Here is a 22,155-nt window from a genome sequence, read left to right as displayed (position 1 = left end):
TGTTGACTGTATACAATTAAAAAGCCAAAAAGACAACCACATCAGTTGTGTGGAATGAATGGTAAGGCCTTGGGTGGTGTTATAACAGAGAGACTGGAGGGTTCAGGCATGTAATTCTTTGAAGTTTGTGTCAAATATAGACAAGGTAGTTAAAAATGTATTTAGCATGCTTGCCTTGATTGTTTGGTCTTCATGTTGAGGTTGTACAGGACATTGGTAAGGCTTCTTTTGGAGTACCATGTCCATTTCTGGTCACCCTCTTATAGGAAGATTATTATTAAGCTGGTGAGGGTTCAGAAGAGATTTACCAGGATGTTGCCAGCTTTTGAAAGGTTTGAGTTCCAAAGAAAGGACAGGACTTTTTTCACTGAAGTAAAAGGAGGTCCTGCATTGAAGTGCAGAAGGTCGAGAGGTGACCGGAGAGAAACTTAAAACCATTAGGGGGTATAGATAGGAATAGTGGTAGGTGTCTTTTCCCTTGGATGAGGAATTTGAAGATGGGATTTTTAAGGTGACAGAGAGATTGAAAGAAAGAGGTGCTTTTCAACACCCTGTATCCCCTCAAGTATGCATGAAAGATGGGGGCAATAGTTATTTAAAAAACACAGCATAGGTGGAATGAACTTCCTGAGGAAGTGGTGGATTTGGGCACAGTTACATTTAAAAGACACTTAGATGAGTACATGAATGGTAAAGGTTTGAAAGGATATAGGCAAGGAGCAGGCAGGTGGGACTAGTTTAGTTTGGGATTATGTTTAGCATGGATTGGTTGGTCCAAAGGATCTGTTTCCATGTTGTATGAGTAATTACTCTAAGAAAAGAGCATAGCCAGAATAATATCTTGTAACTTAAAATAAAACAAACGGATGATGGGGAATGTACTTATGTATACAAATGTAAAGGACAATGAAAAAAACTTTGATCAATTTTCAAATTGAGAATCGAATAAAATACCATAATAGCGCTATCAAAGGACTGACAAATTTTAGATCGTTATTTAAAATTACTGGGGGTGGAGGAAGAGGATTCAAATTAAAACATTTTATACATTATCAAATCACACTAAACAGCACAGCTGAAAAGATGTCAAAGAAAAAAAGGTTTGAAGAAAATAGAAATGGGGACTGCAGTAGTAGTGTCCCTCCTGCTTGGCCAGTAGGTTCCTGGTTCAAATCCCACCTGCTTCAGAGGTGTGTAATAATGTCTAGGTTGATTAGAAATTAAACTGAATGGAACCAAGAATTATTTTGTAATAGGAATTGGAATCTGCAAATAATTAAAGTATAGATGAATTCCTCAGCAGTAGTGGGATTGGGTGTATTTTTATTGCCAATGTGTCACAATCAATTAACTATTTCTACAGCTTGCCTACATACAAGTTCACAAAAATTAACATGTTACATTTGGAGCAGCATTGTAGGTCAGAGGTTAGCACTGCTGCTTCGCAGCACCGGGGACCCACGTTCAGGTGTGGAGTTTGCACATTGTCCCCTTGTCTGCACGAGTTTCCTCCAAATGCTCCAGTTTCCTCCCACTTCAGAGAGGCAGTGTGGACTTGGTGGGCCAAACGATCTGCTTCCACACTGTAGGGATTCTATGATTCTATATTATTTCCTTTGGAGGGCCATCTTGATGAATTTGAAATTTAAGCTAAATTCCCTCTCCCACTTCACCTTTTCACAGTCCTCAATAGTCTTCCATTTCACAGCTGAATTTAAAAATTGCATGATTCCAGACATTCATTATATCCCAGCTCTCCCATTTTCTGAATCTAACTCTGCAAACTTTGTTGCTCCCCCCCACTCCAAAATGATGGCTGTTCTTTTTTGTCGTCAAAAGGTTCAACATTCTATTCTAGAATCTTTCCAACTTGCTTCATCTCTGGCCAAGCCCAATGTTTAGCCGCTTCTTTGATCACCACCACCAGACTTTTTCCTTAGCACCTGCTCAGCATCTGTTTGCCCTTCCTTTCTCCTTTTCATGAACTACTTGGTTTCTTTAGCAATAATAGCTTAACTATGTGAAAGTGCACGTTATTCATGGCTGTGCAGACATCCATAGCCAGCCTTCCTTAGAGTTCAACAGAACGAAACAAGTTAAAATTACTACAGCTAGTACCAGAGCAAAGTTCACAAGGGTTGTTGGGGCTCTTTTTATCCAGTGTATTTTGGCTCAAAATGTAAAGCTCAAACTATCCTTAGTAGTTCCACAATTTAACATGTCTCTCAATCACAATTTTCCACTCAGCAAAAATCAAAGTATTTCTTTGAATTCTTACTAGGAGTTGCTTTCTTTGGCTTTGTTACTCCTGCCCGTGTCCACTGGCTGTGCTTCTGCTTTCGTGGTGTGGTATTTGCAGAATAAACTTTTGCTGGCTGTGGAGTTTTCGGTGTTTCTTTGAAGATATTTTCTTTATACTCTTGTTCCTTCATAACAGATGTAAAATGTCAAGTACACTAAAGGAATAGTTTGCTCATTTTATATGGAATCAGGAGCAGCACAGGATTCATCACATAACTCAACTCAATGTGATCAGTTTAATACAAGTAGAGACAAATAGCAATGAAGAATTAAACATTGGGAGGATATTCAGAGTCCAAATGCTACGTGGATTTTGTCATTCATTACTCATTATGTACATGAATTTAAGAAATAAAGTTTGGAGACAAATATAAAGTTATTGTCTCCAAATTTTGTCAGTTTTCATAGTAGAAAAAGACAATGTTGTCAAGGAGATACTGAGATACAGGCTACCAGACTAAATGGGATGGAGGTTCATAGGAAGGTGGTGTTATTAATTAAGGAATATGTTAAAATAGATAAGTCCCTGGGCCAGATGAGATTCATCCTAGGATTTTCTGGAAAGCCAGGAAGATCTTAAGAGTGTTTGGCTTTGATCTTTGTCGTCATTGTCTACAGGAATAATGCCAGAAGACAGAGGACAGCAGATGTTGTCCCCTTGTTCAAGAAGGGGGAAATTGAGACAACCCAGGTAATTATAGACCAGTGAGCCTTACTTCAGTTGTGGGTAAAGTGTTGGAAAAGGTTACAAGAGATAGGATTTATAATCATCTTGTTTGGAATAAGTGGATTAGGAATGGTCAACTCTGTTTTGTGAAGGGTAGGTCTTGCCTCACAAACCTTATTCAATTCTTTGAGATGGTGACCAAACAGGTGGATGAGGGTAAACCAGTTGATGTGGTGTATATGGATTTCAGTAAGAAGTTTGATAAGGTTCCCCACAGTAGGCTATTGCACAAAATATGGAGGCATGGGATTGGAGGGTGATTTAGTGATTTGGTGATTTGGATCGAAATTGGCTAGCTGAAAGGTAGTGGTTGATGGGAAATGTTAATCCTGCAGTTCAGTTACTAGTGGTGTACTGCAAGGATCTGTATTTGGGGCCACTGCTGTTTTATAAATGACCTGCATAAGGGCGTAGAAGGATGGGTTAGTAAATTTGCAGATGACACAGATCTGTGGAGTTGCAAGTTATAGAGGAACATAGCTAAGTTGCAGAGCTAGACTGAGAGGTGGCAAATGGAGTTTAATGTGGAAAAGTGCGAGGTGATTCACTTTGGAAGGAGCAACAGGAATACAGAGTACTGGGCTAATGATAAGATTCTTGATAGAGTAGATGAGCAGTCAGATCTCAGTGTCCACGTACCACCCTGCCACCCAGGTTGATACGGTTGTTAAGAAGGCATAGCTTTTATTGGCAGAGAGGGATGGAGTTTCGAAGCCACGAGGTCATCCTGGACTTGTACAAAACTCTGGCGCGGCCGCACTTGAAGTATTGCGTAAAATTCTGGTCACCACAGAATGTGGAAGCTTTGGAAATGGTTCAAAGGAGATTTTACTAGGATGTTGCCTGGTATGGAGGGAAGGTCTTATGAGGAAAGGCTGAGGGACTGGAGGTTGTTTTCGTTAGAGAAGAAGGTTGAGGCATGACGTAATTGAGACATATAAAGAGGGTTAGATCGGGTGGACAGCGAGAGCCTTTTCCCTCGGATGGTGATGGCTAGCACAAGGGGACGGAGCTTTAAATTGATATAGGACAGATGTCAGAGGTGGTTTCTTTACTCAGGAGTAGTAGGGGTGTGGAACACCTTGCTTGCAACAGTAGCAGACTCACCAACTTTAAATGGTCTTTGGATAAACATGTGGATGATAATGGAAGTGTAGTATAGGCTCCAGGTTGGTTTCACAGGTCAATGCAACATTGAGGGCTGAAGGGCCTGTACTGCACTGTAATATTCTATGTTCCTGGTCATATCCTTATGGAAAGGAAATTTGCCACCCATATCCAAATTGTAACTTCATACGCACAGCAGTGTAAATGATTCCCATTTCCACTCCAAAATGGCCTAACAAGCCACTCAGTTGAACAGAGACAGGCAATAAGTGCTCTTCCTAGGTGATGCCCAAAATAGGTTTTTTTTAAAAACAAGCTCTGGCCCAATAGTTAATTATCTTTACTAAACATTTAGAAGAAAAATCAAGTCAAGACACATTTAGCACATATGACTCACTGCTTTCTTGACACTTTTCTTCTCTTTTTCAAGCTTAGATTTCTCCTTCATTTTGTAGTTGACCAATTCTTCTTTGTAAGACTCACTCACCTCCTGCAATGGGGCGAAGGAAGGAGTGTATGAACATTATTATTAACTAACTGTTTGACTACGAGATGTTTTAATTCCAGTTGTTGATAATAAAGGACTAGTAAAAATCCCAGAGTGAAACCAGACTGGATAGGCCAAGTGTTTATTGCTACAATTTGGTTACCACCAAGATCAGTCACTGAACATATTCACAAGAATCTGCTAGTGTACTTTTAACAAAAAGAACAAAACATGTATCGCATTACAAGTGAAAATAAGGTTAATTTGGAAAGATCTTAAAACAGCAAAAACAAAATTCAACCCTTGCCCCACCAACAATTTCCATTAAAGACACGCAACATAGTGAAGTATCACATCTATTTTTTAAAATTTTACTGATGAGTTTGCATTTTCCTATTCTGACTATGCATTTCAAGCTAGATGTAATTCTGTCTCTCCAAGAAACAAATCACTTGTTTATAAAATCACTGACTCTTAAAGCAATTGGATTAAAACCCTACTTTTTTCAAAAACTATGTTGAGGCTGCTAAATACCATATATACTCAAGTAATAGTCGTTCACATGTAAAAGTTGACTCCCTATTTTTGGCCCTCTCATAAAATTCAACCCTAGTTCTTCACAGATAACAGATCAACGTTTACGAGTCACTGTGCAAACAGTCACATGCCACACCAGCTTTCCACTGTGCCAGTTTCACTCTGCTCCTGGTCTTCCAGTCCACTGGCTGTTTTGTTCCTGTCCAGGTTTTCAGAATTACCTTAAATTTGTTGTTTATTAGTAAACACCAGCTATTATCTCAAGTTAGCTTGTCTAGCCATTTAGTTCAAATCACATGATTTCTTGGGAATACTTTGACCCACTCTTAAAATAAAATTTCACCTTTTAAACGACTACCTTCACGGCGGCACGGTGGCACAGTGGTTAGCACTGCTGCCTCACAGCGCCTGAGACCCGGGTTCAATCTAATCTAATCTAGAACTGAAGATATTGCAGATCCCAAATATTACTATAAACACTCACTGTATAAAATCATGAGGAGCAGATGGGATGAACATTTCCCCCCTTGGTGGAGGGAACAACTACCACAGAATACTGATTGAAGGTTAAGGGCAAAGGGTTTACAGGGAGTAGAAGTAAAATCATTTTCAACTGGAGGGTGGTGGGAGGCTATAACAAAAAGATAGGTAAAGGCAGAAACCTTAACATTCAAGTAGTATTTAAATTTATGCTTGTGTTGTCAAGGCATACAAGGCTATGGATTAAGTGCTGGAAAGTTAAAATAATTAGGTTGTTGATTTTGACTAACCAAGACTCATTAGGCTGAAGGCTCTTTTCTCATCCTGTAGATTTCTAATGGTATATCATGCAGAAAAAAAAGTTTAAAAAGCTATCTTTAAGATGCATTTATTATTTGTATTATTTTGCTCATCACTATTCACAGCTATAGCATATACAAAACAAGTCGATTGTTCTGACATTTCCTTCCATATCTGCACTTGACAAGTATTAGATATAATGTCTTTTAGTCACATGAATTATTTTCAGATTGTGATTGTAGCATTAAACTCAAAAGTCTCACTTTTGTGAAATCATTCCAGAAATATGAGAAGTGATCTGCAGAGTTGTTAGATATGTAGATTTCAAAACGTTTTAGACCTAATACCGGGCTTACGAGCTCGAGTTGAATTGAATTTCTTGTCACGTGTACCGAGGCACAGTGAAAAGCTTTGTCTTGCGAGAAATACAGGCAGATCACAGAGTTAGGTAGCACAGATAGATAAATAAAATAAATAAATAATAGGTAAATAGCAGCAAAAACAAAAACACAGGTAAAGGTGAATGCTAATTCAGGAGTCCATTCAGTATTCTAACAACAGTCAGGTAGAAACCAGCTGGTGCGTGTGTTCAGGCTTCTAAAACCTTCTCCCCGATGGTAGAGGTTGTAGAAAAGTATTGCCGGGGGGGGTGGATCTTTGAGAACGCTGGTGGCCTTTCCTTGACAGCGGGCCTGGTAGATGCATTCTATAGATGGTGATTGTCCAGACCAAGTTCAGAACTCTAACCACAGTTGAATACTTCTGCTACCACAAATTCAATTTTGTAGAAATACAACTGACTGGTGATTCAATCCCTACCTTGCTGCCTTGTAATAACACTGCACCAATACCAGTCGGATGTTTCATTGTAATTTGGTACTATTCAAACTGATGTGGTATTTATTGCAGTTTAAGTGGTCAATATTTTTAGTTAATTCTGTTCTTTGGCAAACTTATCAAAGGAGACAGTGTTGTGCTGAAAACTGTACCAAGCTTCTGACAAAATACGCTTATTCCAATATATTGCTAAATGATGCATTTGTGACGTAGACATTGGAAAATCCAGAATAACTCCTGCATCTCTGGGTTACACTCTGCTTTGATTCTGTGACTCAGATAAGTCACTTTTGTTTAACAAAACAAATTCACTTTTGAGGCAAAATATGACCAAATTAATACACTGTAATTGATCAAACAATTCCTTCAAGTGTTGTTATTCCCAGTTTTGCTGAATACAGCATCTAAGTTTACAAAACAGTTGCATAATCCTTTAGTATGTTAGTTGGTTAATCATTGAAAAATCATTGCTGGTATCTTTTTCATTCCACAGTCACTTTACATTGAAAAAATGTGTTCCAAAAGACAATTGTTGGTATGCAACAAACACAAATTAGAGCTCATAGAATAAAAAGGGATAGTAGCATTGCGGATATTAGAATTGATTAACTGACTGGAAAGAGGTTAATGCATGTTTTCTGGACTGTAGGTTCTCCAGGGGTCAGTACAAGATCCTTGTTTCTTCCCTAATCCACATTAGTTGTCTCAGATCTAGGCATGTTTGAACTTTATTGCTGGAACAGCACAGCAGGTCAGGCAGCATCCAGGGAACAGGGGTCAGTACAAGATCCTTGTTTCTTCCCTAATCCACATTAGTTGTCTCAGATCTAGGCATAAAAAGGCATGATTTCAATGATGATGGATGATACAAAACTTGGAAGCATTCAAAAAGATGTAGGCAAGTTGATGAAGTGGGCAGATAGGCAACAGATAAAAGTTTAACATTGAGAAATGAGAGGGGATTCATTTTGCTAGGAGGAACTTGGAGAAACAATTTAACACAAAGGGTATAATTCTAAAGAGGTGCAGGAGCAGAGAGGTCTGGGTAAATTACTGATTTATATAAAATGACAGGACACCTTGACAAAGCAAATAGAAGCCTGTATATTTTTAATAACAGGGCCAGAGAATAAGAGCAAAAGATGTTATTTGAACTTGTATAAACATCATCTTCTGACTTGTCCTTTTTCCTCAAGAAAGGATTACCCCACCACACCCCACTGTGATTAACAATGCTCTCAATGACATCTGATCCATTTCTCTCACATCTACCTTCACCCCTTTCCCTCCCCGCTAAACAACAGTTCCCTTTGTCCTCACCTTCCACCCCACCAGTCTCTGCTTTTAAAGCATCAACTGCCATTTCTGTCACCTCCAGCAGGATATCACCAAATACATCTTCCCATCCTCTCCACTGTCAATATTCCATAGGGACCATTACCTCTCTAACATCTTGGCCCACTCTTCCATCACCTTCACTCCCCTGATGTATCTTCCCATCTAAATCCCAGAAGGTACAACACTTGCCAATTCACCACCTCACCATCCAAGGCCCCAAACCACCTTCCAGGTGAAGCAGCATTTTACTTGCACTTTCAATCTCGTCTACTGTATTCGCTGCTTGCAATGCAATCTCCTTTACATGAGATGACCAAATGCAGACTGGGAGACTACTTTATGAACACCTCCACTCTGTCCACATAAAGAAGACACCGATCTTCTAAAGGCTTTTGTTAAAATACCTTGTTCCCATGCTAACCTTTCCGTTCTTGGTCTACAACAATGTTCCAATCAAGCACAATGCAAGCTGGAGGAACAATACTTTTTTCCACTTCGGCACTTCGTGGCCTCGAGGACTCCATAATTTATTTCCACATCTTCAAAGCTACTCTCTTACATTCCCACCTTGGTCTGGCTGTGTCTGGTTTGTTGGCTTTGATCTCAGCAGAGTAAACCTATTTTTTCCTTTATTGACTTTATCCCCCTCTCTCACTCCATCACTCTTCTCCTCATCCCTCCAGATACACAGTCAGACTGGAGTTCCTCTAGCATTTAAGTTTGGTCTAACCAGAAGTATTGCATTTATTTCTGGGCACTACATTTCAGAAGATGCAAAAGTACTGGAGAGGGCACATAACTGAAATTCCTCAAACCATTCTCCAAAATCACTTATGTTAGCAAATTTTGGATATTCAGGCTGATCTTACTTGAACAGAAGACAGAGGTTGATTGATTTATTATTGTTACATACTGAGGTACTGAAAAAGTGTTGTTTTGTGTGCTGCACAGACAGATCATACCATATGAAGTGCATCAGGGTAGCAGAACAGAGTACAGAATACTGTATTACAGCTGCAGAAAACATGCAGAGTGAGAGATGTGAATTAACTTCTGAGGGGTCCATTCAAAAGCAGGGAAGCTGTTCTTAAATCTAATCATACGTGTATTCAAGCTTTCGTACCTTCTGCCTGACTGAAGCGGGAGGTGGGAAAAAAGAGTATAACCAGGGCGAGAGGGGTCTTTGATTACACTGGTTGCTTTCTCATTGGAGCAGGCAGTAAGATGGCGTCAACAAATGGAAGGCTGGCTTGTGATGGACTGGGCTGTGTTCATTACTCTAATTTCTTGTGGTCTTGGGAAAAGCAGTTACCATACCAAGCAGTGATGCATCTGTTAACATTGATAAGACTTCTTGCGGACATGCTGAATTGCCTTAGCCTCCTGTGCTTTCTTGACCATTGCATCAAAGTGGGTGGACCAGGACAAATTATTAGTGATCATTCCCAGGAACTTGACATTCTCCACTATTGATGCAGACAGGGGCATGTCCTCCACTCCACTTTCTGAAGTCACTGACCACCTCCTTTATTTTACTGATTGTCGAAGGAGTGATGGTTGACTTTATAACACGCTGCTAAGTCGTCAATCTCTTTCCTATACTCTGTCTCCTCATTTGGCATCCAAGCTACAACAGTGGTGTCATTAGCAAACTTGTAACTAGACTCAAAACAGGATTTGGCCACACAGTGGAGTGTAAATAAGGAGTATAGTAAGGAGTTGAGTACATGAATGAACTTCCTGAAGAACTGGTGGATGTAGGCACAATCACAATGCATAAAAGAAGTTTGGATAAATACATGAATAGGAAAGGTTTGGAGGGATAAGGGGCCATGAGCAAACACGTGGGACTGGTTTAGTTTGGAATTATCTTTGGCATGGACTGGATGGACCGTCGGGTCTATTTCTATGCTGTATGACTCCGTGCTCTAAGTGGAAATAGACATAGTCATATTGATGGATTAAATGAAGTCTGAAGTGCATCCAGAAGGTCAAATATAACAACAGAGCACAAGCAGACTAATTAAAATGCAGACAGTTGCCAGACCACAAGATGGAGTCAGCAATTATGAAGCATAATTTGGAGCAGTGCTCAAAATAATGGCTTCAGTTGTCCCAATATTTAACTGAAGTGCTCTGTTCATCCAATACTAGGTGTTGCACAGCAGGCTGATCACTTATCAATAGTCGAGGAGTCAAAAGGGAACAGTGAGCTTGAGACTTGACATAAGTACATATGAAAATATTGTGGTTCGTCACTGTCACATCATTCAGTATATCGTTTTGCACTTAAAAGCAAATTGAAGTGACAGAGAATTAATTCAGCCAAAAAGTTCACTCTTAGGACAATTCTAACTTTTCCATACCCTATTGCCCTGTATCAGTCTCTACTTAAGTGCTTCTCTATCTTTTTTTAAAAAGAAGTGGATAGAATCAACAGCATTACAGAGGTTTTATGCATGGAAAAAGGTCCAATATTTTCTCTACTTTATTTCACTGAAAATTTCATATGAAATGATCTGGCACTACAGACTTTCACACCACATAAGGCTTTCTAAATTAATTCATGGAATATGAGCTTTCCTGGCAAAGACAGGATGTATTTCCCATCCTGAACAGCCCAAAAAGATGGTGCTAATTACTTCCTGCATCACTGAAATAGATAGTAGAGGCTTAGGTACCCCAGTCACTCAGGTACAGCATACTAGGATTTTGAACAACCAATCTACAACCCTCAAACCTATCCACGTTTCCTCCTTGAGCTCATCAGCAATGGTCAGTGTTGTTAAATATGCAGTTGCTAAAAAAAAAATCTACATGCCTCAACCAACATTTGATGTGAATAATGTTCACGCAGGTGACAGTTCTTTAACAGCTCACCTGAATGATACTTGTTAAATGTAATTTGTAATCTTCATTCAGCTTCTAGTACTTTGTTTAATTCATTTAATAGATGTCAGAACTGTAGACCAATTTTTGAGAGACTATTAATCATGACTGACCCAAAACTGTACCACTGAGAAAACATGGTTAAAAGTGTCTTGAAAACAAAAATCATAGTACAATTGAACAGAACCTTACCTACAAAAAAAAAAATTCTTTATACGTGAAGCTTGGAGGTCACAAACATAACTCACATTCAAATAGTAAACAATTGGACTGGCTAACTACAATATGGAATCAAATAATAACTTCTTTAATATAACATAGTTGAATATTTCATTTCTTTATATGATTAATTTAGTAAAAGTTGGTCAAAGTCCAAAACATTTATTCATTTACTAAAAGCACCGCTTACTCTACAAAAAAAATTACCTTGAAAGACTTAGTTGGATAGATCAATATTTTCTGAAGCAGCAACGGTGAATAGGACAGTTTAACATTGCTTTTCAAATGGTTCTCTTAAAAAAGGTCAGATTTATTCAAAGTGCAACAAACTGATTTCAGCTTGCTTAAAAAGAGTTAGTCCAACCTTTGGAATTAATTTACCTTTGCTTTCATCCTTTGTTGGTCCATTTCTTTTTGCAGCTCTCTGCGAATTCTCCTCATCTGTCCCTTTGAGTCTTTATTGACAGCATCTTCAAATTCAGCTTGAAGGGTATGTCGTGGTGGTGATGGAGAAAGGGAGCGGGCACGTGCTGGCTTCCTGGTTTGTTTTGCTGCATTACAAATGGATTGGATTACTATTCCTTTTATAATCTCTTCACTTAAATACTGTGTCAGTTTAAATTGACCAAAAAACAATAACTCAGTTGATTACAGCAGCTTAAATACTTTTATTCTGGGCAGAAACAGTCTTTCCTCACTAGTTCCAAATATTCAAATTTGATACTAATTATATTTCATTCTATTTGACATTTCCAAAATTCAAATACACAGACAAAACAGAAGAAGATAATTTATGTGTTTTCTGCAAGGTACAGCAGCTGTACCAATTTCTTGCATTAAAATAATTAGGTCTTGTTTTAACATGTAAAAGTCCCATTTATGCTGCTGTTTCGATGCATTTCAGTTTAGAGGTCAGACATTGCTGTGTTGTTTTTCAGATTTTTTTCAAACAGTAGTTTAAACTTGAACAGCATGGAGTGTCCACTTTCATCATTTCCAGACTCTGAGGAGTGAGGGGGGGTTACATCATATTCTCAAACGCATCTATGAGCAGTGGAGACATCATCAAAATAAAACACCATCTTGTGCTGCAGCACTGAGTTGCAACCAGAGGTATTCACTGAGTCAGCTGGGTGGCAAGTTGATCACAAATCTAGAATTGCAGCATCTTAGATGATCAAATCAGTGAATTAAGAAAGGTGCCTATACATCAATTCCAAAATTGTGTTACATGCCTACATGTTTCAGCCAATTCCTTATTCATACATTTCTTTCCAACGAGATCAGCAATTTAAATGGGCCTTATATTCAGAAAGCATTTTCTTTGCAATTTTAGTAATGTGTCAAAATGCACAATTAATTATCTAGACAAAAAAAAAATTACACACACCTAGTAATCCCCTCAAAACACAACTGGGTTTAATGTTTTACATTAGGCAAGTTTTGCTGTGCATAAATCTTTCATGAACATTGATGATAATCAAACTCAGCTGGAACCATATTGAAGCTTAAAAATGTGTTGCTTGAAAATCGCAGCAGGTCAGGCAGCATCCAAGGAGCAGGAGAATCGACGTTTCGGGCATAAGCCCTTCTTCAGGAATTCTTGAAGGGCTTATACCCGAAATGTCGATTCTCCGCTCTTTGGATGCTGCCTGACCTGCTGCGCTTTTCCAGCAACACATTAAGCTCTGATCTCCAGCATCTGCAGTCCTCACTTTCTCCTGGAATCATATTGAACCTAATAGTGCAAGGAGTTGACAAATAGTTATGAAGTAACATAGCAAATAAGGAAATGTTGTCAAATTAGAGCATTTTATTTATGCCAATTAACTACTTACATCAGAGTTTTCATACCTCACCTGCCCCAACCTCAATAATAATACATTAAAAATTAAGACATTTTGAAATAAACTAATGAAGATTCTCTTCAGAAGCAGTGAAGATCTTCACAATTATGATGGAGGTTGATAGGGGTAGACAGAAAATGTTTCCATTTGTCATGGGCACCAAAAGTAGAGTCATAAGTAAAAGATGGGTTGTGTGTTCTGGCCAAAGGCAGCTCTTTATTTCATTGCCTGATGATAGTTATTAATAAATCCAATAGAGAATTCAACAGAAGCTTCTTTACCATAAAGACGCCTGAAAACACGAAACTTATCACACAAGTGGTTGAAGCAAGAAGCAGAGACATTTTCAAACACAAGAAACAGTAGATGCATATGTTGATGGGGTTAGATGAAGAGGAATGGAAGGACACTAACATGGACCATTAACAGTTGCTTCCTCGACAAAAGCAGAGCAGTGCACACGATCTAAAAGATGCACAACAGTTAATTCACCAAAGCTCTCTTGATAGTATCTTCCAAACCCACAACTTCTCCAGCTAGAAAAAGGGCAGCGTGAAAGCATCGCCACCTCCAAATTTCTGGCTAAGCCATTTATGATCCTAACCTGGACTGGTGTCATTCCTTCTCCGGATAAAAATCTGGGAACTCCCTTCCCAACAGCACAATACTAAGGGTGTATCTAACCCTACCTCCACTCCATCATGGACTGCAATGTCCATGAAGCTAGCTTACCATTCCCTTCTCAGGGCAAAGATTGCTGCCCTGACCAGCAACACCAGCATCCTGTCAACAAGTATAAAAGAAACAGATGAGGGCCATGTGTTTCCATGCTGTACACACTATGTAATTGATTACTGAATGTGCTGGACTTAAATATCTATTCTAAAAATTTCTTGCAACTTGCACCTGTTCCAAAGTTTATCTCAAATGCAGTTTAACAAATTTGAGATCACTCACCAGGCAACTGCTGGACTCTTCTATATTCTGTGATACTGTCACTGTGTTGAGACAATTTATCTTCTTCCTTGGAATTATGAACTTCATCCTTCTCACCCAGAGCTTGTTTCAGCATCTGTTAACAAGAGAACAGTCAATTCATATATTGAATCATATGAATTCTCGAGCCAAGAACTGTACGAATCACGGAATGATGTGGTATCAGAAAAGGAAGCCATTTGTCTTAATGGACCTGTATAATTTGTCACACTGTAAATTTTTCCCCTATAAATACAATATTGGTTTTGAAAGTTACTACTATATCTGCTTCCATCACACTTTCAGGTATTCTTGATCATAACTACTTTTAAAAAAAAAACTAATCTTTTAGCAAACAGACAGCAAACTAGCAAATAACAAGATAGTAGCAGCTTTTTTATATATTTAAAGAAAAAGCCACAACAATGAACATAATTATATAATAATCACTACAGAAATAGTACTAGAGAAACCAAGGGAGCTCAAGGTTAATAAGTCTTCCGCACCAGATGAGTTGCAATGTAGGATAGAAAAAGAAGTAGTCACAGACATAGTGGATGCACTGGTAATTATATTTCAAGAATCCTTAGATTCTGGATAAGTGCAAAAGGTAACAACTTTATTCAAAAAAACACCAAAAACAAAACAAAAAGGTATTACAAGCCGTTTAGCTTAACATCCGTCATTAGAGTCTATTGTAAAATGATGTAATAGCAAACATTTAGAAATGCATAATAAAAACCAAAAAGAACTGCGGATGCTATAAAATCAGAAAAAAAAACAGAAGTTGCTGGAAAAGTTCAGCAGGTCTGTCAGCATCTGTGAAGAGAAATCAAAGTTAACGTTTCAGGTCCAGTGACGCTTCCTCAGAACCATTCTTTGAAAAGCAGGATAAGCGGAACCAGAGGGGGTGGGGGGGGATGCGGGGGTGGCATTCCAGGGTTAGACCGCACTTGGATAAAAGGAACCAAAACTATTCACAATGTCTAAGGGAAAATATACTTTCTTTGGAGTGCTTACAATGCAAGTTCACTAGGTTGATCCCAGATATGGAAAGATTTTCTTAGGAGAGGTTAAGTAGGTTGGGTTTGTACTCATTGGAGTTTAGAAAAATTATAGGATGTCATTGCAGGAAAGTCTAGGGCCAGCTGTCTTAAAAAACTTAGTAAGGAGTTGCCCATTTAAGACAGTGAAGAGAAATTTTAAGGGTAACAAATCTGGAATTCTTTACCATGGAGGGCTGTTGAGGCTGGGGTTGTTAAATATATTCAAAGGCAAAGATAGATTTCTAAGCAGTAAGGTGAATCAGAGTATAGGGATAAGGCAGGAAAGTGGGGTGGAGGAATAACAGATCAATCACAATCTCACAATGGCAAAACTGTATCAAATGGTGTACTTCTGCTCTCACGGTGTTTTGATGGGTATTCTATGGTTGCTACTGGAAACAGTTTTCCTCATTTCTCTGTTAAATACCTTTGTGATCTTTAAACACTTGTACTCACAATTTTCTTCAACCTTGTCGTTGTGAAAACTGCAGTGCCATTGGTCTCTCAATATAAGAAAATTAGTTTTGGTTTTATTCTAATAAATTAAGAGCAAAAAACACTGGAAATTGGAAATAACAAAATATTGGGGAGAAAGAAAAAAAAAATGTTTGATAACATCAGCAGAAAAAGATACAGAACTAAATGTGAGAGTCAAAGAGGATTCTTCTTTGAACCCATTCTAGTAAAATCTCCATAGCATCTTCCACCTACCTCAGTGTGATGTCCAAGATAAGAATGCTAGTTGAGACAAATCATTAAGGTTTAACATATGCCACCCTTGTATTCAATGCAAAAGAAAATCCTGTCTGTATGTTTTCAGGCCAATCACAGCTTTAGAAACATTATCCATTATGCGTAGCAAAACAAAAAGGGCTTTGGAACCCAAAAATGCAGTAACAGCTCAATTTCCCATATAGTGATCGTCAGTGGGACTTCCATGGGATATGGAATCATGCAACCTGTCTGGCATGCAACATTTTATACAGCAACCTGACTCAAGAATTTGAACTCTCAGGCAGGACCATTACTTTTCAAATATCTTAAGATAATTTTAACTGGTTAATGACTGTTATCTTGCAGTGTTCTGAATGCAAATGTTACCATATCAAGTTGGCGCAGCTTTAGAGACAGCTGCTCAGACATCTCATGCAGCTCCTCTTCTGCAAGGATATTCTTTACTCTACGGCGAGATAGAGGTTCATCTCCAAGTAAAGTGCATATATCACCTCGATCTCTATGGTTACTATAAAAAGAAGTTGCAATTAGAAAAGACTGTAGGTTATAATTTTCACACATTCATAGGTCAATTTTTAAGCAGTTGCCAATCAATCCACAGCATTTAACATTTTGGAACTCTTCCACTCAGTAAGACTGGTATATCTGCAGTTGTACAACTCTGCCTTATTAACCACCATCAATTGGAAAACAGTGATAGAAGTGAACAGGGTCAGCATGAGATTTACAAAAGGGAAATCATGCTTGACAAATTACGAGAATTGAGAGAGGATGCAACAATTAGAGTTGATAAGAGGGAGCCAGTGAAAGTGATTTATTTGAACATTCAGAAGGCTTTTGACAAGGTCCCACATAACACAATAGCATTTAAAGTTAAAGTGCATAGGACTGGGGTAGATAGAGAGATAGATAGAAAGAGAGAATTGGTTAGCAGATAAATAAAGTTGGAACAACTTTCAGTGGCAGGCAGTGACTAGTGGTGTACCACAGGACTCAGTACTTAGAACTTAGCTGCTTATAAATGTTAATAATGATTTGGAAGAGGGAACCAAAACTTAGTATCCCCAAGTTTGTAGACAACACAAAGCTGCATTGGAGGGAGAATTGTAAGGAGGTTGCAGAGATGCTGTAGTGTGATTTGAACAAGTTGAAAGAGCAGGCAAATGCATGGCAGATGGAGTAAAATGTGGATAAATGTGGGTTATTCATTTTGGTACCAAAAACAGGAAGGTAGATGATCTGAATGACATTAGATTAGGAAAGGGGTAGGGAGCAGCAAGACCGAGGGTGTCCTTATATACCAGCCACTGAAACGCAAGCATGCAGGTGCAGAAAGCAAGGTGGCAAATGGTATTGTGACCTTCATTGTGAGAGGATTCGAGTCTTACTACAATTGTATATGGTCTTTGTCAGACTATACCTGGGAGTAGTGTGCACAGTTTTGGTCTCATCACAGCAAGAATGGTCCAGCTATGGAGTCAGTCTATAGGCTCCAGACTGATTCCTGGAATGGCAGGACTAACATATGAAAAGGGATTGGATGGTTTAGGGCTATATTCATTCAAGTTTGGAAGAAGGGGATGGGGAAAAAGTTGGTGGAATCTCTGACGGTTTCTCTGCGATGCCTCCTGCTGATAAACTCTCTCCAGCATTTGCTGTTCAGAGAAACAGTTAGCGATTGGAGGAGTACCATAAAGAGTTGGTGATAATGAAGTCACTAGGGGAACCAGAACCAAATGCTGACTCAGGTTGTGGGGTTGGGAGTGCTTTAGGTTGAATGATGTAGTAAGTGTGAGGGGGAATAATGGAGAATGTAGCTACAAAAGGAGAGAAGAATTCTGCCACAAGTATATGCATTTGAGAGATAGAAACACATTAGCTGTGACTTTACCTGTAGACAGAATGGGTATACAGTCTTGTTGACAGCTTGTGCCCGCTGTCACGTGGCAATTTAAATACTGCAATGTCTAAGGAATTAACTTCCTTGTCTTGTGGCTTTAAATTTAACAAAGTTAATAATCTAGGGTACAATCGGTTCTGATTTAATGCGATAGTTCCATTCTCGTGCGATCTCGCGTTTTAAGAAAATTGTACAACAGCCACGCCATTTAAACTAATGGGGCTGGAATCACATTACAGCAAATACAGATGATGAGGAAAGTTTGCATTCTACAAATAACGGTTGAAATTCTTCAATCACATTAAAACTAATTTTCGTTGAAGATACACACGCTATAGCAGTACCAGCTGTACTGATTAAGTCTAATTATGTAACTATATAAAAAAGAGTCAAAACTGTATATGTCAACATAAATACAGGACTGTATTACCTATTAAGATGTGGAGGGGCTGGTGTAGACAATGTTAAAAATCACAACACCAGGTTATAGTTCAACAGGTTTATTTGGACGCACTAGCTTTCAGAGCACTGCTTTTTCACAACCATCTGATGGAGTAGCGCTCTGAAAGCTAGTGCTTCCAAATAAATCTGTTGGACTATAACCTGGTGTTGTGTGGTTTTTAACTTTATCTATTAATATTTATAGAGAGTGAAACCCAAAAGTAACCTAAAAAAAAAAGAGTCAGTCAATCTCTTCTGTATGTTTGGATGGACATAAAAGATCTCATAAGATTATTCTGAGCAATAAGAGTGAACTATTTTGGTGTCCTGTTTGATATCTGTTCCTTTATCAACATAGTTACAATGGTTCATAATAAAAGTTATTGTTTCTGGTACCTTATCTTTGGCAAATTAGTTGTAGTTACCTACATTACAACTGGGACTAAACTTCAACGAATACTTTACTTGAAGCATTTGGATGTCATGAGATGTGCCATGTACAAAAGCAACTATTCATTTTCATTACACCAGATCGATTTGTTAAAGGCATTGCAAATCTAGTAAAGTCAAACATACAGTGAAAGGGAACTATCCTCATTCCTGAAGTTATGCTGGTTGCGTTCCAGTGTTGCTGAGGACTGCCAATGGTTAGATTCCCCATGTTCCTCCAAGACTGAATCCCACTGGTCCATTTTACTCTGCATGGTCATTAATCTAATGTCCGGCTGAGTTTGAAAGGCAACACGTTTCTGTACATTGTCAGAGTTCTGTAATACAAGAGATGGTAAGAAGCATCGCTAAATAGGTGTTTACATAGACAATTTTATTATGGTTCTAGCTATAACATATTCTTCAACATGAAATATGGCAGAAGGGGTGGATGAGAGAGGGCTGAGCAGAAGATTCCAAATTCTCAGTGTCCTGAGCACAGTGTGCAAATTTTTGAACAATCAATATGAAACAAAACAAAATAAAAAAACCAACAGGCTAATCAATGTTATTTCCAAGCTTAGGTAAAGCACTAGTCTCTTCACAGGCATGGCTTCCTAACCATGAAGAAAGTACACAAATAAAGTTGATAAGTAAGTAAAAATTAAAAAAAAAAGTTTTCCCAAGATGGGGAAAGAAATGAAGCAAGAAAAAGACCTAACTAAACAAAAGTTGACAGATTCATGCTGCTTCTGAATCCATGTCAATCAAACATATTTCAGATGATCTGCATTACTTATAACATTTGTTATGGACGAGGCCAGACCCTTCAAAACATTTCAAGAAGATAGCTTAGACCCTAACTTTGCTAGCGGTTTTATGCAGGTGTAATGAGAATATTCCAGGAGGGATGCAGCTGGTCAACCTACTTAGTTTTAAACAAAACAGACTTTATTTACAAGATTACCAAATAAAGCATAAACAAAAAAAAATTACCGAATAACTTATCCTCTCCAAAAGCCCAACAGTCTAGCCCAAGTTAATGATTTTGTTAACTAATACTAGCAACAAATCCCATAAACACCCCTTGGCACAAAATCAAACACAGGTTCTTACAGGACAGAAGTCAGACAGAGTACCAGCTTGGACCTGCTTCTTTGGGTCCAACAGCTTTTACCACATTACTGTTAAAACCCAAACCAAATCAGAGAAAAACTGAGCTGGGAGAACAGGCCACTCCCCTTTCATTGTACAAGTGTTTTGTTTAAAAAAACTTGAAAGCCTTCTGCCTGAGGTAGTATCTGTTAGCTAGTATTAAATTGGTCGTAAAACCCTTTAACCCCAGACTTTGAGTCTGTGTTGTTTACAAACTCAAAAAAAGATAAGGACAGCATGACCTTGTTAAAGGAGCAGCTTTTGCCATACATTCCTCAGATAATCCAATTCTCAATTCTTCTCCATCAGAAGACTAGTGGAAGAAATACAAAGGAAGCATAGCATAGCTGCAACTCTTGGACTTAATTCAATCACTCCAGCAACATACAGGATCAGGAAATAGATTTTATTCCCAGCCAATTAGACTATTCCTAAGGTAACAAAAAAAAAGGGGAGAGAAAATACTAGAAACATTCTGGTCTTGCAGCATAAGGGAAAAGAGTTAAGTATCAGTTCACTGACTATCAAAACAGAGAAAGATACATGGAAGCAAAGACAAGAGAAAAAGGAAGGTTTTCAACAGTATAGTAAACAAGGGAAATGAATGTGACAAACAGAAGCGATTACACAAGGCAAAAAAAAAAGGTTCAGGGTACAAAGAAAAATCCAAAACTAGTAAATGGCAACAGCTGAACTCGTTCTAATAAGTCGCCAAAAAGTACTTGAAACTTGCAAGGTTCATAGATGCTGCCAGATCTGCTCCACCATTCCATTTCAGATTTCCAGTACCCACAGTATTTTGCTTTTATAATAACAACATGTGCCAATAGTAGTGTGCTATCAAGAAAAATAGTTATAATCTGAAATTGTCAAATTTAACATGGAGTCCATATAAAGTTTGATCAATCAGAAGCTAGAAGGAGGAAGAGGCTAGAGTGGGAGTAAAAGGGAGAATTCAAGTGACAACAGTAGCTCAGGGGCATGCTTACAGACTGAAAGGAGCTAACATTCCCAATGAAGAGGGCCCGAAACATGAACAGATACAGTACATTGTTCCAACTGAATAAAAAGGTACAGCTTAGGTTATTGTACTTTGTATATCAAAGGCAAAAGTTTTAAAAAAGTTATGGTCTTCAACATAGTCATCCTCCATTCGAACAGCCTCTCACATTTCACCATTTTGTGTCACCTCTGCTTGCCCAATTCAGGTCTCCATGTACCTGAAATCCTATTATTATTGAACACCTGCATGATCACATTTATCCGATCCCTCATTTTAGCTACAAAAGAATCTTTTTAAATGTAAACACCTTAGCTTTTCCCTATAGATCAGGTTCTGAATCCTGTGTATCTTTGCTGCCACAATTGCAGTCATATTGACAGTGATATCACTGTCAGCAACACTGCAAATGGCTGCATATATTGAACAATAACATATTGGGTGTTGGTCAATCACACCTGCACACCCAACCCTTGCTCCTCACTTATTACTCCACTTACCTCCCATTTGTTGCCTATCTTGCTATCCTGCTCTCAACCCTTTAATACTCACTGTTTCACCCACAGCCCTACCCCTTGAACAAAGCTGTCAACAGGATGGCAAGTGAGACAGGAACTGGCCAATGGGTGCACAGTGACATCAACAGAATCAACGTTTTGGGTTTCAGAGCAGGTGTAGATGCACAATGATGTCAATGACATAACTTCCTGTTCCAGTGCACTGTCAAGAGACGGTAATACAACATTTTGGTGATGGTGACCACAATTCTGTAACTTTCACCTTAGTTATGGGGAGAGATAGGTGCGTGCAACAGGGTAGGTTTTACAATGGGGGGGGGGGGGGGGAAAGGGTAAATACGATGCTGCAAGACAAGATCTGAGGAGCATAAGTTGGGAGCGTAGGCTGTCAGGGAAGGATGTCATTGAAATGCGGAACTTTTTCAAGGAACAGATATGACATGTCCTTGATATGTATGTACCTGTCAGGCAGGAAAGAGATGGTCGTGTGAGGGAACCTTGGTTGACAAGGGAGGTTGAGTGTCTTGTAAAGAGGAAGAAGGAGGCTTACATAAAGGTTGAGGAAACAAGGTTCAGACAGAGCATTGGAGGGATACAGGATAGCCAGGAGGGAGCTGAAGAAAGGGATTAGGAGAGCTAAGAGAGGGCATGAAAAATCTTTGGAAGGTAGGATCAAGGATAACCCCAAGGCCTTTTATGCATGTGAGAAACATGAGAATGACGAGAACGAGGGTAGGTCCGATCAAGGACAGTAGTGGGAGACTGTGTATTGAGTCGGAAGAGATAGGAGAGGTCTTGAATGAATACTTTTCTTTAGTATTTACAAATGAGAAGGACCGTATTGTTGAAGAGGAGAGTGTGAAACAGACTGGTAAGCTAGAGGAGAT

General features: G+C 38.7%; 1 protein-coding gene across 1 annotated transcript in view; it reads right to left on the bottom strand.

The window, feature by feature from the left end:
* Window positions 1–22,155, bottom strand: part of LOC122562267 (centrosomal protein of 95 kDa-like) — a 60,783-nt gene that overhangs the window by 4,520 nt on the left and 34,108 nt on the right. Inside the window, exons 11-16 of the mRNA XM_043715040.1 lie at window positions 18,743–18,933; window positions 16,192–16,333; window positions 14,027–14,141; window positions 11,604–11,773; window positions 4,533–4,625; window positions 2,279–2,426 (exon numbers count right to left, since the gene is read on the bottom strand). Of these exons, the coding sequence (XP_043570975.1) occupies window positions 2,279–2,426; window positions 4,533–4,625; window positions 11,604–11,773; window positions 14,027–14,141; window positions 16,192–16,333; window positions 18,743–18,933 (859 nt within the window). The remainder of the gene's footprint in view (window positions 1–2,278; window positions 2,427–4,532; window positions 4,626–11,603; window positions 11,774–14,026; window positions 14,142–16,191; window positions 16,334–18,742; window positions 18,934–22,155) is intronic.

This window comes from Chiloscyllium plagiosum, chromosome 24 (genome assembly GCF_004010195.1).
Source record: "Chiloscyllium plagiosum isolate BGI_BamShark_2017 chromosome 24, ASM401019v2, whole genome shotgun sequence".
NCBI classification, from domain to species: Eukaryota; Metazoa; Chordata; class Chondrichthyes; order Orectolobiformes; family Hemiscylliidae; genus Chiloscyllium; species Chiloscyllium plagiosum.
Note: the sequence above shows the minus strand (reverse complement) of the source record. Positions and strands in the feature narration are given on the sequence as shown.